Below are 14,468 nucleotides of genomic sequence, written 5' to 3' on the forward strand. Positions count from 1 at the left end.
GGCTTGGCTTCCCTATGCATGCTTTGTCCTTGGACTCAGAGCTCCGGTTTCGGCCCAGCCTCGCAGCTGCTCTGCTATGAGATCAGTTTTAGTGGCAAAGCCCAGGTCCCCCCACTGCCCTGCTGGCTCCTGGAGAGAGGGAGGCAGGCTGCTGGTGGGGCCATCAGCTTCACCATCTGCTCAGCAGCCTTGACTGCTCACCTTCCTCGGGGACTCACCCCCAATATCTCTGTGGGATTCCAGGAAGAGAAGCATGAACCATGTACCTTGGGAAGATTTTTGGAGGCTGGGGGACATCTGGTTTCTGACCTGAGGATAAAAGGCCAATTTGCCTTGTCCTCACCTGATCCCAACCCATCAGGAGAGAGGGGAGTGGTGTCACATACAGCTGATCCTAGTGTCCTTTCTCTGTGACACATGGGCACTGGCCCCATTAAAATCAGTCAGGGAGCTGGACATGGGTTCCTCTCTGTGCACCCCCATGGGAGGAGACACCACTCTGGCTTCTCTCTGGCCTTCCCTCATTCCCTGTAATACCTCATGGTGCAGCCAGCTGTTAAGCATGGAGGTAGAGAGGGAAATAAAGAGCAAGAGGAGAGGGGAAAAGGAGTAAGAGGAGAGAGTGGTGGCCATGAGCGTGAGAGAAGGTGTTTTTCATATGGATGACATTAGAGGTCCCTTGGTGACCATCTGGTTCTCTTATGATGCATGGCCAGGGTGCAGGGCTGGCAGGCCCTGGAAAACAGAAACACCAGTGCCTGGAACCTGCTTCTAGCCCCAAAATCATGGTCCCTGCTGGGGAGGCAGTAGCCTTCTGGTTTAGGGAGGGTGTGTGATTTTAAGGGTATTTTAAGGGTGTGATTTTAAAGGATACCGTGAAATAGGCAGAATCCACTAGAGATGAGCATAAAGGGGGTGGCCATATATCCCATTAGTCCAGATGGTCCCAATTTATACATTTTGTCTCTGCATCTTGGCCAGTCAGCATCTCCTTTTTCTTTCAAAAATGTCCTGTTTAGACAATAAGTCATATAGTCATCCTAAGCCTAGATGAGCCCTTGAATTGGGGCAGCTTTAGAGGGTAAGGAACAGAGAAAAGGGACAATGCTGAGATTCCCTGGGCCCCAGGAAAAGAGTATGAGAGCCCTGGCCTCCAGTAGAAGGGGCAGAGTGTAGGAGAGGCCTGGGTCTGGCAAGACAGTGATGACCTGGTGCTGGCCTCCTTCCAGAAGCCCTAATGGCCTCGTTTCACAGGGAAACAGCTTGTCTGGCTCTATTTCTCCTTCTTCCCAAATATCCAAACCCATTTGGCTGCCACGGCCTTTGCTACTCACTAAATTTCATTGTGGTTGTTTTGGCCACGGCCCCTGATGGGCAGGGGGAGGCTCTGTGAAAGGTCCTTAATTCCAATTCTCCCTGAGGGTTTCCCACATTCAGGCCTTAGCTAAGCTTCCTGATACCCTGAGTGTTTGGAAGATTCTGCCCCAAACCCTAAGGGGTTTCTCCTTTAATCACTGCCCTGCATTTTTTAGAGTGAGAGATGTTCAGGAAGCCAGGGTAGGCCACAGACCCCCTCCCCTCTCTCTCCCATTGCCCTGTGGTGGGACACAAGCATGCTTTTTGCTTCCTGGGCTCCTATGGGCCATGGAAAGAGGCCAGGGGTAGGGAGGCACTGGCATGAGGCTGTGGCCACCCCAGCTTGGGTCCGGTTGGTCCAGAACAGAGTGCTCTGCTTTCTGAGCAATTGGTCACGTTCATTGTTTCAAGTCAATTCAATTCAGTGAACCCTTCCTGTGCGTCAATCGCAAGAAAGGCTTGGTGCTATAGGGTCCCAAAGCAGAACAAGATATGATTCTTGTCCTTAAGGAGCTTACCGTCTAGTGGGGCATGTAAAACACGTGAGCCCAGAGAGCAGAAAGGCCCATCAGATATCCGTGTTGTGGTGGAGGCCTGGGCTGCGGGCCATGGGAGCTCAGAGTGGGGAGAGAACAAACCCCAGGGAGGGCTGGTCTGTGAGGAGGGCCCTGAGGAATGGGTGAGGGGCATGTTCCAAGGCAATGGTGGTGTGAAATTCTCTGCTGGACCCAGCCTTGTGACCAGAAGGTTCTATGATGAGAAAGTGCAGGGCCACTTTGGCTGGAATGAAAGGGCGGGAGGGGAAGTCATGGGAAATCAGGCTCAGTAAATGAGTTAAGGTCGCAGATCAGGTCAAGACCAGATCATATGAGGCGTTTGGACATTTTCTGCAGGCATGAGTAGCCACCGAAAGTGTCTGAGCAGGAAGGGAAAAGGACAGGGCTGGGTTTGGGAAGATCATCCTCCAGCGGGGTGACAGTGGCGGCAGTGGGGAGACATCTCAGGAAGCAGTTGAACTCCTCTAGGTGAGGGACAGGGGCGTCTCCAAGTGTCCTGCTTAAACACTCACTCCCTGGGCCTAGCTGGGTGGCAGGAAGGATCAGAGGCCCTACTGCTTTTTGGGGGGTGTGGGGGGTGTGGAAGGGTTCTGTTGCCCTGACTCTCCCTCCTATTGACGAACCACAGATCAGATAGAGCTGTCCTTTCCCTGGTAGAGCCTATCAGGGAGGCCAGTTCTCTCTGACCCCTCGTCCCCACACCACATACACATGACCTATCGGACCCAGAAGGGAAGAGAGGAAAAGAGAGAGCAAAGACAGACCTTCCACAGCCTGTACTCCCCCTCCCCCACTCTTGGTGCCTCTAAGCAGCCAGGCCCAGTTTGCATTAGTGAGCAGCTCAGATGATTAAGAATAGGGGAGATAATTATGTGTCAAGATGATGTAGCCCAACTCCGCAGTCAGGCCAAGGTAGCACAGCAGCTGGCAGGCCGGTAGCAGGAGGCAGCCTCCGGCCTGGGCTGCACAGACACCCAGGTGTGTCCTTTAGCTACGGGGCCAGCACTGCAGGCAAAAGAGAAAACTGGCTTGAGGAGCTGAGGGGCCCTGGGATGGGAACAGGTATGCGTGTCAAGGGACTGAGGGAGTGGACAGACACATCTCCCTCCAGGAGAACCCTGATGCCCTGCCAGGATGGCCTTTTTATTTTTGGCCCCTCTTATTGTGGCATCTCCCTAGGAGTGTCATACTCTGAGGGCAAGCGGTGAGCCTCTCTGTCCTCAAGGAAGCCACTCCCGCTCCTGCCTCTGGGTACAGTTCAGCCTATTCTTCAGCTCTAACAATGTCATGGTGTTGGGCATTAGCGAGGACAATCACTGCAGCGTGTGCTGGCGTTACTGGAGACAATCTCAGCAGTAGTTATTGGTGTTCACAGTGATAATACCCACAGCATTATTGGCACTGGCACTTGGAATATGGACAGCGTTATTAGTATCTGCAGCAATCATATCTGTGGGGATATTAGTAAAGGGTCGATCAGCTGTGACTCTGGGGAAAAAGAAACTGACAGTGACTGTGAGTCCGCTTGAGATGCCTTCTCAGGCCGGGGCCTCTGGAAGGGTGGAAGAATCCCCAGACTTTCCTTTGAGAAATATGCTAGTCAGGAAGCTTTGACCCCCCCTAAACCCCAAGAATCCAGGAGATCCCAGAATCAGACAGGTAGACAGGCTAGTGACAGATGAGTAAGTTATGTCACAAAGCCCCCAGAAGACTGTCGGGGAAGGTAAAACCCTGTGTTGTGTACCTGTGGAAGGTTTACCTCTTTTTGGCTACAATTATGGCCGAGTATATTAGGGTCCTTTGAAGGATACTGCTTCCCTGAATGTGGCTTGTCTTGGCTCATGTGGCTGGAGGATAAAGAGACTCTTATATTTCTTCAGGCTGAAGAACCAAAGGCCTTTGCCTTCACCCAGTTGCTTTCAGCCATGGCCCAGAGTGTTGCTGTCCATTGGTGTTGTTGAAACACAGAGCAATTGCATAACCTGTCCAAAAATCCAAATGCAGTCATATGGTCTGAGTCTGTTAATCTGTGGGCGGGGAGGTGTGTTGGTCTCATCCTTTGACGTGTGGGATTGCAGGGGGCTGTGATTTTGCATTCCATTAATTAGGTGCACAATGAGTTGTGCAGTTGAGTGGTGCCAAACCGGTGCAGTTGACGCATTTGCAGGCAGGGCAGGTTGCACGGCTGCAAACAGCCGAGTCCTGTCACTGCCTTTATAGCTCCCTTCTGCTTTGGATGGAACCGTAACTGGAAGAAGCAGTTTATTTCCTTAGTTGGCTTCCCTCCTAGAGGTCCCCAAGTGTGTGGCTCAGGTTAGACTTGGAGCAAAGGAGGAAATGAAGCTGTGGAAACGAGCAGCACCTACCCTGTGTAGGAGCCCTGGATTCAGGCAGGGGAAGGCTGCAGACCGCCCCCCACCCCCAGGAAGGAGGACTTGGGATGGGGGCCAGCAGGCAGTCCCTGAAGGGCAGCATGAATGGGCAGTGACCAAGTTGGAAAGGTGTGAGCTCTGGACTCAGGCACGGCTGGGTTGGAACCCTAGTGCCTTGGTCAAGTCACTTAACCTTCATCAGCTTAGTCTTCTCCTCTATAAAGGGGAGACGGTAACAGCATTCACTTCACGGGGACTGTGGAAAGGACTACACGAGGTCATGGATATAGAATGCTGAGCCGATCCATCTTGGAAGATGGGTCACTGTGTTTCTGAGGGGGGAAGACCTAATTAATTGGCAGGTTTACATTTTGAGAGAAAATGAAGTCATGTCAGGAAGGAACTTACTTGGGCAGAGCTTCCCTAGTCTAGGTGTGGCCCTATTAAGGAGGGGAGCTAGGGCAGGGGGGGAAAGATGTCAGCTCCCCAGGTGTGATGGGGGAACGTTTGTCTACCTCTGCTTACTCATTGGCTCTGCAGTTACCTAGTTGGGTCACATGTCCTCTCTTAGCATCCAAAGACATTTCAGTTGTATGTAAATGAATATAGGACCCCCTTCTTTCCTACCAGGGAGGCACCCCTCCCTCTATTCACTGCTGTGCATTTCCACTCCCATGTGTAAGTTTACTTTGTTTATGAACATACATGTAAGTTTTTACATAATTTATGGAAGTGTATGTGTGTGTTCTCCAGCTTTCTGAGACCTTTGGGTGAAAGGGGATGTAGAATGCCAGGCATTGGGCAGGCACGCAGCCTTCTGGATAGTGGATATATTTGAAGAGAGGATTCGATGTGAGCAGCTGCCTGTCTACAAGTGCTAGTGAACAGGGAGAACTCAAGCCAGGCCTGAGTGTGTTAGTGCCCATGGCCTTGAGGCACAGGGCCCCATTGCCATTACCCTGCATTCTGTTGGCAGATGGATGGGCTGTATTGAACCCGCCTCCAGGGGTGGCCTAGGACTCAAGGCAAGGGAGACAGGCGGGGAGCCCTTATACCCTCAAACTATATGGGAGTTGTCACTCAGCACCCTCATCCCCTTTGAAGAAGAGCCTGGTCTCCCAATCTCGGGGTCTTGCCCCCTCTTCTATCTGCCTGTCTTTCGGGATCTCTCAGTGTCTGTCTGTCTCTCATTTGCTCTAGTCGAGGTATACACTGATCCTGCCCACATTAGAGGAGGTGGAGGTTTGCATCTGGTCTGGACTTTAAGAGGTATGGGGGCCAGAGGGAACATGGTGTGGGGGTCAGGGGAAATAGCTGGGGTGGCGGTTAGAGACCAATAATAGAGTGGGCTCCTAAGGGCCAGTGAGCGGAAAAGGAGGAAGTGGCTCAAGCGTCCGCTGGGAAACCAAGAGGCTAACAGAATCTCAGGGATCACTTTTTCCACGGGCCACTGCTGGGCGTGGGGGCTGAGACCCCAGTGGCCTGGAGGATCAGGCCGTCAGTGGATGGGGGGCACTTTTTCCAGCCCTTGGAAAAACAAAGAGCAGATCGGGTAGTAAAACAAAAGCAAAGGAGACCTGGAAGCACCTGACAGCCCTAATTCATCACGGCCCAAGTTTTTTCCTGTGTTCCCATTATATTTGTTTGTAAAAGTGGAAATCAATTTTGAAGGTAATTTTCTGGAAAGAATGGAAGGGAGGTGGGAGGGCCGGATAAGGCAGAGATGGTAAAAGGAAAAATTTAGGCCAGGCACAGCCCAGGGGCAGCTCTTGGCAAGGTGAAAGAAAATTGCATATTCAATCTCCATCCATGAATCTCCCTCACTGCTGCCCGCCTCCTGCTTGAAAACAATGAAGGCTTTTTCCCAACGCTGGGCAGGGCCTCGGTATCAGCCTCACTTTAACTTCAGGGTCATTAATTCCCTGATTATTGAAGGAGAAGAGAGGGTTGTAGCATCGTCAATTCCAAAGGCACCCCCCATGTGATCAGGCCCGGGCTGGGGTGCGGTGGGGGACAGCCAGGGTGGGGTGAGGTGATGTTTCAGAAGAGCAAAAGGAGGGAGGAAGTGGGGAGCCAACTGGACTGGGGGGAAGGAAGCCAGGAGGAGGGTAAAGAAGGCAGTCATTACTGCATACCTCTGTTGTGTTGTTATTGCAAATTAAAAGTAGCATGTTCCACTCCACAGCTATCTTTGGGGAGGGAGGGGCACCGAGGGAGGTGGGGGATCTTATCATTGCTTCTTCAGCAGACCAGCCGTGGTGTCACCGTGTGAGGTGACATTTGAATTTACAATTCCGCTGAGAAAAGCCATTAATTCACAAATTAACATTTCTCCCTCTCCCTCTCTCTTTAACACTCTCTCCCTCTCTCACATGGATGTGCAAGCAATTGAAAAGACAAAGGAAATAGCCTTAAGGAAGAGACTTTACTGCTAGTCTGTCTGTGCTGAGATTGCTCCCCCTGCTTCCAGATAGATAAACCAATTACCTGAGCAGCTCTGCTCCTGGCCGCCCGCGATCGCGATCGCCTCCTTTTGTAGGCTGCCTCCCCGGCTGGATTACACTCGGTGTATCTCATTAATGTAAACCAGGCGTGCCCTGGTCACCAGTCTCTCTTCCCCGCTCTCCTTCTGGAGGGGCAGCGGGAAGAGTGCTGGTGTCAGAAAAGGCAGGCAAGGAGGATGCCCTGGAAGAGGAGAGGCCACCACTGCCCCGCTGGCACGCCCTGGGCCTGTGGGTGCAGCCTTCAGTCCTGGAGGAGGCTGATGGGGGAAGTCTGCAGGTGGGCACACCCTGGTAGGCTGGCATGGGCAGGCATTTAGAGGCAGAAGCAGGAGCCAGAGCTGACTCTCAGGCCCACAGTGTCTGTCTTCTGTGGCCTTTTGGTCCAGCTGCAGGGGGCTGGTGGAAACAGAGAAGGATCTGAGCATTCCTGCAAGGGAAGAGCTTGGGGAAGTTTCGCTGAGCACATACCATTTTGGTGGGCCGGGTTCAGCCTGAGGAGCTGGGAGGGTGCCGAGGAGGGCCCAGAAGACACAATGAAGTTGTACTGTGATGGGTAAACAAAACGAGGTCTCACTGGTTCCTTAACCTAAACTCAGCACTTGGGCACAGTTATGTGTGTTCACCACCTAACACACACACACACACACACGCACGCACGCACGCACGCACGCACACACACACACACACACACACCCCATTTGATTGGTTTTAAAGAATCCCCACCCAGGAGTGTGGACCTGGGGTGGCGTGCCCTCAGAGCTCTGGAGTGAGCTCACATGGTGGGCAAAGAACCACGGAGCCTCGTTTTGTTTCCACTGTCCTCTGGGCCCTGGCCAGGCCCTGTAAGAAAGCATGATATTGGCAGAGGGAAGCCAAGCAGAGTTTGAGTTTCTCCAAGGACAGGTGCTCTGTGGGTTATTGCCAGAATGATATGATTTCACATGCACTGGACTACCCAGCACGGGCCACAGACTGCCCCTTGTGAGGCAAGTCCTAGGGAAGCCCAGAAACCAAGTCCACAGGCAGGTAACCAGCCATCTAGACAAGTGCCTGAGTTTAACTGCGTTAACAAAGCTCACCCTGTATTCATTTCCCAACAAATATCCAAACCCTGGCTAATGTCCACTCCAGGCTAAGAAAGAGCTAAGGTTCAAAGGTCCGCATGCACTAAGACACCATAAAAACAACAACCCACTTATGAGCACATGTTTGTTGCTATGATTATATCTTCCCAGTAAACTGGGAAATCAGGCCGTTCATGCTGAGGGGGGAATTTTTCTATCTTAGTTGGATCGAAAATTTTAGCCAAACTCTGGACAATGTTGGCCGTGAGCCCGTGGAACACTGACCGTGTCATTATACAGAGGTGGGTGTAGGGCATGTCGATGTGTTATTAAGGCCTGCACCTTGGGGCCTGTGCACACATGGGCTGACTTTCCTCTGTGGGGAAGGACTGGTGTTAGCCAGGGTGGTGTGGAGCTGACACGGGTGCACGAACTTGTACATAAACCCCTGAGTTTAAACCAGAGACTTCAGTCAAATCATTAACCACCTCAGGCTCCTGACCAGTTCGTGCTGTTGTAGATAAAGAATTATATTTCCTTGTTTGAGGAAGTACGTTGCGATTTAGCACAAAAGAGCTTTATTTTCTTTCATAAAATGCCAAAACGTTAAAATAGGTGGACCCCAGCCCCCAGGAAAGGATGTACAGATTAGCAGTAGAGGGGCCTGCGTGCGTCCCTCCTCCACTGGAAGTTAGGGGAGTGGGGAGGTGTAGCACAGTGTTACAATTTTCTCAGCAAAGGCATCTGTGTGTGCCTGGGCATGTGTTTGCACACCCACCTTGTCAGACTGTCTTCAAACCCTAGTCTTCCACTTGGCAACTACCTGCCGCCCTGCAGGTAGGCCTCGTTCTCCTTCCCCCACCCGGCAAGGGCACCAAGCAAGAAATGAGAAATCCGCTGCCTCAGCGCTGCCCTGCTCCCCCAGGCATGGGCTGTGTGGGCAGGAGGGAGGGGCCCGGCCCTGAGGCTGTCCCCCAGGCCCTGCGGCTAGTAGGCTGGCCTCCCTGAGCACCTCCTCCTTTGCAGGCCAGCAGGCAGCTGAGAAGGGCAGGGGCATGGGGACCCCTTGGAAAAAGGATTTGGAGCGAAGGTAGGCTGGATTTGGAGACCCAGGATTGCTGCCCCGCAGAGGAATGGGTCTTGGCTACCTTCCCGACCGCTGTGGGCTGCACAAGGAGCCCCGCAGCCCAGAGGAGGACTCCCCTCCTGCCTGCCTCCCTCAGGGCCATGGTGGCTGGAAGGCTCCCCAGGACCTTCCCCATCCTGCCCCGTGGGGGTGGAGAAGCAAGGAGGGTTGGGGGAGGGCTGGGAGATGATCACGAGCCTCAGAGCCGAGTTGCAGTGGAGCCAGTAATTCAAACCATCCTGACCCTTCGGTGAACCCGAACCTGCTGACCTTGACAGCACCAGACAAGGGAGGCCTCACAAACCTCAACCTGCGTGGCGGCCTCGCTTTCTCTTTCTCCCTCCTCGGAGCCCCCGTGGCCCAGCCTCCAGGAGGCTCCTAATTTGGTCATCCCCTCAAAATGTCAGCATACCTCCCTCCCCAGGCGCCTGCCCGCCTGCCTCAAAGTACCCTTTGTGCTCATCTCCACCGGAGACAACTGTGTGGGCATCTCACAAGGGCCTCTCCAGGGCCAGGCCGAGGCTTTCTCCTTCAAACACAGCTTGTACACCTTGTCCATGCTCCCGCCCCAGGCTTCAGCTTTTTCAGGAGTACCAGCTATAAAGTGTGTGTGCGTGAGTGTGTGTGCGCGAGCGTGTGTGTGTGTGGACTGGGTGCACACAGGGGCTGGGATAAAATGTGATCAAGACAGAGGAGGGAAGAAAAGCCTGAGGAAAGCTGCCCCAGGAACCTGCATTAAAGTAAATGTAGTTTATGAAGTTTATGCTTTCCTCCCGGGGAGAGCTGGATTCGGTCCAACAGCCTCCCAGAGCCTGGCAAACAGCTCCAGAAGCAGAAAGTGCAGGCAGGAGCGCGGGCAAGCCAGCAAGAGAGGGAGAGATGCATGGACACACGTGCACACACGTGCGCACGCACATTCCCCCCTCCCTCCCTCTGACCCTCCCTCCCTTCCTTTTCCCCTCCCCCTCCCTCTCTCTCTCTCTCACACTGCCCCATACAGATCTCCCTAGACCCCAGAAGGCTTCACAGAGTGGATGGAAAGATGCACACAGTGTGTTTGGTAGAAGGGACTTCAGGAGCGTCCCTTCCCTTCCCTCTTCCCTCCCCACCCCCGCCCCCCCTCCATCTCCTTTGGCAGTGTGGCCAACCCAGACACGTGGGCAGAGTGGGTACTTGGGTGGGCCACTGGGGCAGCCAGCTAGTGGAAGCTGCTCTGGGTGAGGGGCAGTGTGGGTGATCTTTGGGTGGTATGAGGTCAGTTGTCAAAGAGATCAGAATGTGGTCTGCCAGGAATCCGCCCTTTTTCTGATGCTGGCAGTTTGGTTTAGACCAAGTAGGTACCTTTACAGCTACTGACGACAGCTACTGGAGTCTCCTAAGGAGAAACAACGAGAGACAGTATTTTGTTCTGCAAATTCGAGGGAAATAAATGCTTGGGAAAGCCAGCTGGAATATCTGCTTTCTAGACTCTTCTTCATGTGCACAGCATGGGGGATCATGTGTGTGTGTGCTAACCGTATGTAAGTAGGCCAGGGTCCTTGATTTTAGAAGTTGTGTGGAGGAGGAAAATGGCTGGGAAAGACAGTCTATGTAACCAAGGCCTTCACTCCAGCCTGCAGGGTTGGCAACATCTGAGCTCTTGCCTCCGTGCTTCCGGGACATGCCTCTGCGGGGCACAAGCAGTGGGGGGACTCCATCTCCCACCTCTCCCTGGGGACTTCCTGTCCTTACTCAGGTTCTGCCAGGATCTGGGGCAGAGGAGGACCACAGAGGTAGCGTCATCGGAAGGCACAGAGGAGAGGGAAGAGGGGAGTAGAAGGGAATGTGAAGGATGGGCAGGAATTGCCGAGTGTGGAGGCTAGTCTGGGAAGCCAGGAGACGCTAGGCATGGAGGGCAGCAGAAATGGGCCAAGAATGGCTTTTGCCCTTTTTCTCCCCTCTCTCCTTTCCCCTCCCTTCCTCCCCCTCCTATCTCTCCCCTCTTCCCTCCACATATCTTTATTGGTTCCGGTAATAGCGTTGATTTGCATGTCAGGCAAAGCCTTGCTACACACACAAAAAGAAAGCCCCAGCCTTGGCGGTGTGGCAGTGTCAGCTCTCGCTGTTGTTCGACAGTGTAAAATTAAATTAATAAAGCCCCCAACGCAGGAAAACATAACAGGAAATTAATGGCCTTTACTGTCGCTCTGATGCAGTCATTTGCAACCCTGCTTTCCGCACCAAAGACTTCATAAATGCAAGCAGTTTCTCTAAACAAGCATACTTAGAGCGGCCTGGTATGTAATTTTTCGCCTTGCTCGTGTCCTCTGAGCTAACAAAGCCCCTTCCCTTCTGGCTCCAGAGAGGCTTCTAACTGGTTCTGGCCCCAGCTGGAGTCCAGCACCCGGGCGGGAAGGCCACAGCCCCTTCCAGAAAGCCCAGAGAGGGCTGATGGAAGACTCAGGTCCCACAAAGAGGGACCCTCAGCCAGCCCTCCTTCCCCACAAGCAGCCAGTGCGCCCGAGCCCAGCAGGCCAGCAGGAAGGCACAGTGCATGCTCTCAGGCAGGAAAGTTGATCACTCTGGGGAATTCACCCGAACCCACCCGGTGCTCACTGCCCGCTACCTGTTTGCTCCCTCCCGTGTTGCCTCTGGCCTCCCCTCCCCGCCTTCCCCCATTTGTACTTGCTCACCTCACCCTCCGCACAGACACTCAGGCTGGTCGTGTTGTCAGTGGGTGCCCATGTCCTTCTTTCCTACAGGTAAACTAGGCGTTTTGGATGGAGGGGTCCCACATTCAAAACAGGGAAGTTAACTGTACAGGTATAATTTTCTGGGGTTCTAGGGCTCTCTCATATCTCCCTCATAGCTCCCTTGGTTGGTTAGGAAACACGAGGTCCCTGAATGATCGTTCAGGCTCTCTCTCTGTCCTTGGGCAAATTTCTTATAAACCATTTCAGGTTACGGAGAATCTGTGATCTTGCTTTGTCATATAAATACCTGGAAATGTATGCTTATCTCTCTGGGGAGTTTTGTATCAATGTGGGCCCCAGTGTTGGGAGGTGTGAGAGGAGCAAAGAACCAGGATATGTGGATCTCAGGGAACTTACAATCTATTGGGGGAGGCAGCGCTATCACGCATGAGACTGTAAGATGAGCCAGGTAGCAAGCATTCAGTAGGAATCCAGGGAAGTAGCTAGAAAAGCAAGAAGGAAATGGGTCTTGAGCCGGGGAGTGGTTACGACTCAGGGAGACAGGCTCCAGGGACACCTTCCATGTGGAGGGAGGCCAGAGGCTGGACTGGGAGTGGTGTCAGGCAGAGTCTCAGATTCTTATAGGTCATCAGGTCTCCCCTCCAGCAGTTCTGCCTGACAGGGTACATCCCCTGCCTGGACATAGGACGTGAATGGACAGTTGTCACTGTTAGAATTCAGATTTCTGGATATGGGATGTATTTCCACTCCTTACTTGCTCTGGGACCTTTGGCTAATTACATACTCTCTCCGAATCCCAGTTTCCTCATCTTTAAAGTGAACCACCTAGAGTAGCTCTCCCTCCCTCCTTCCCTCCCATTCCTTCTATTTGATTTACTGAGCACCTGCAAAAACAATGAGCTGAGCCCTGAGTGGGTTTCAGTTTCTCACATGATATGGTCCCTGTCCTTGTGGGAGGTCCCTACCATCCTAATTACCCATTTCTGAATTCATTATTGACAGTGAAAGTCTCTCTTAAATAAATACTAAACTCGAGAGATAGTCTAGCCAATGCCAAGTACAGTAGGACCATTGCCATTCTGCACCTGGAGATTCTACACCCATAATGTAGCCTCAGATTGCATTCGATTTTTTAGCAGCATGTCAGACTCAAGCTCATATTGAGTTCGTGGTCAACTAAAACCTCGAGATCTTTTTCACATCAATTGCTATCAAGCCAGGTCTACCCCATTCTGTACTTGTGTAATTGATTTTTTTTAACCTAAACATAGGGCATTCCATTTATCCATGTTGAATTTCATCTTGTTGGTTTGGACTCTTAATTCCACCCGATTAAGATCATAAGGAAGTTTTGTATATCATCACTCTCGTCGTTTTTTAAAGAGTTATTTTCCTTTCAAATAAAGGAGAGCCACATAGCCCACCAGTGGAGATCTCCCTCCTAGTTGTGACAAATGAATGTTTTAGGTACTATTGGATCCAGTAGCCATCAACCATTTCACTTTTCTTCATCTTGTCCATAAAGTTAGGAAGGAGATTCTTTGTGAAATGTTAATGTTCACTACATTCAGAGCATTTCTTTAAATCAATCAATAAAACAAATCCAACTTAAGTCAGGGCACAAATTGAATGCCTGCTATGTATGAAGCATGTCAGGACTGATTTACAGAGGCAAATAGGACTCAGTCCTTGACCTCAAGAAGCTTTTCATCTAATAGGGAGATAGATGTGCATCTATCTATATAAAACTCTAATATGCAAATTGACCGAACAGTGGAACAACTGGTCACTATGATGCGCACTGACCACCAGGGGGCAGATGCTCAACGCAGGAGCTGCCCCCAGCCTGCAGGCTCCAACCAGTGGCAGCAGGGGGTAGAGCCGGTGAGCAGGCAGTGCCAGGCCAGCCAATCACCCCGTCAGTCACCCCACAGATTGGCCCTGATAGCCAGCCAGGCCTAGGGACCCTACCCGTGCACAAATTTTGTGCACAGGGCCTCTAGTATTATTATGAGAGCAGAATGCAATAGGTGCTTTAATCGAGGTAGGAAGTGCTGTGATGAATATTTTTAAAAAGGGGACAGTTGCTTCCAACCAGGGGAATTGAGAAAGTCTTAGTGGAGGTAGCATAAGTAATGTGCTCCAACTTATTCTTGGCGAGTGCATGCAAGCTCCAGGGTATCACCGTTTTCTTTTCTAATGCCCACGAATTAATTTTATAGTAATTTCTCTAAAAGATTTCTAGACCCCCATATTACATTTATTGAAGTGCTCTTTGTGTAAGCTTACCTTGCTCCCCTTTTATTTCTTGCAAGGCAGGATGGCATTAGGCTTTATCACTGCTTCACTGTGACTCCTCAAGAATTATCAACAAAAATTTTAGAATTCTATCTGCCCTTCCCCCTTCCCAGACTCCTGCTACATGAATTATCTGGGCCTGAGAAAGTTAACTCAGTGGGCATGGTTAGGAGTACCTGCCTGGCCCCCTCCTGACCTGGGCAACGCCTGCTGGTCCCATTTGGAAGATTCTTTTCTTTGGCGGAGAAGGTCTGCCTTCTCTCTCTTTCCTCTCGGTATTACCTCCTCTTCGCCAGCACTGAGCCTAAACCTGCCTTCCTTTTGGTTCTTTCTCCAAACAGAGCTAACAAGACCCTTTTTTGTTGTCTCAGCTTGTTCGGAGCTTTTGTCTTCCTGACAGGCTCATGCTACTCTCATATCCACCCTTGGTTATGGTCCCCTCCTTCCATCTGTTGTACGTCCTTTACAGGAGGAAAAAAAATAACTTTTCTCTGATAA

At 51.8% G+C, this 14,468-nt stretch overlaps 1 protein-coding gene across 5 annotated transcripts in view; it reads left to right on the top strand.

The window, feature by feature from the left end:
- PAX2 (paired box 2) overlaps positions 1-14,468 on the top strand; it is an 82,416-nt gene that overhangs the window by 38,311 nt on the left and 29,637 nt on the right. For 2 of the 5 annotated variants that reach the window (XM_054728858.1, XM_054728855.1), the window contains one exon: positions 5,486-5,554. The exons of the other annotated variants lie outside the window; for them this stretch is intronic. In XM_054728858.1, coding sequence (XP_054584833.1) covers positions 5,486-5,554 — 69 coding nt within the window. The remainder of the gene's footprint in view (positions 1-5,485; positions 5,555-14,468) is intronic. 5 annotated transcript variants of the gene reach the window in all.

The sequence above is a fragment of the Eptesicus fuscus genome, chromosome 17 (genome assembly GCF_027574615.1).
Source record: "Eptesicus fuscus isolate TK198812 chromosome 17, DD_ASM_mEF_20220401, whole genome shotgun sequence".
In the NCBI taxonomy this organism is placed as follows: domain Eukaryota; kingdom Metazoa; phylum Chordata; class Mammalia; order Chiroptera; family Vespertilionidae; genus Eptesicus; species Eptesicus fuscus.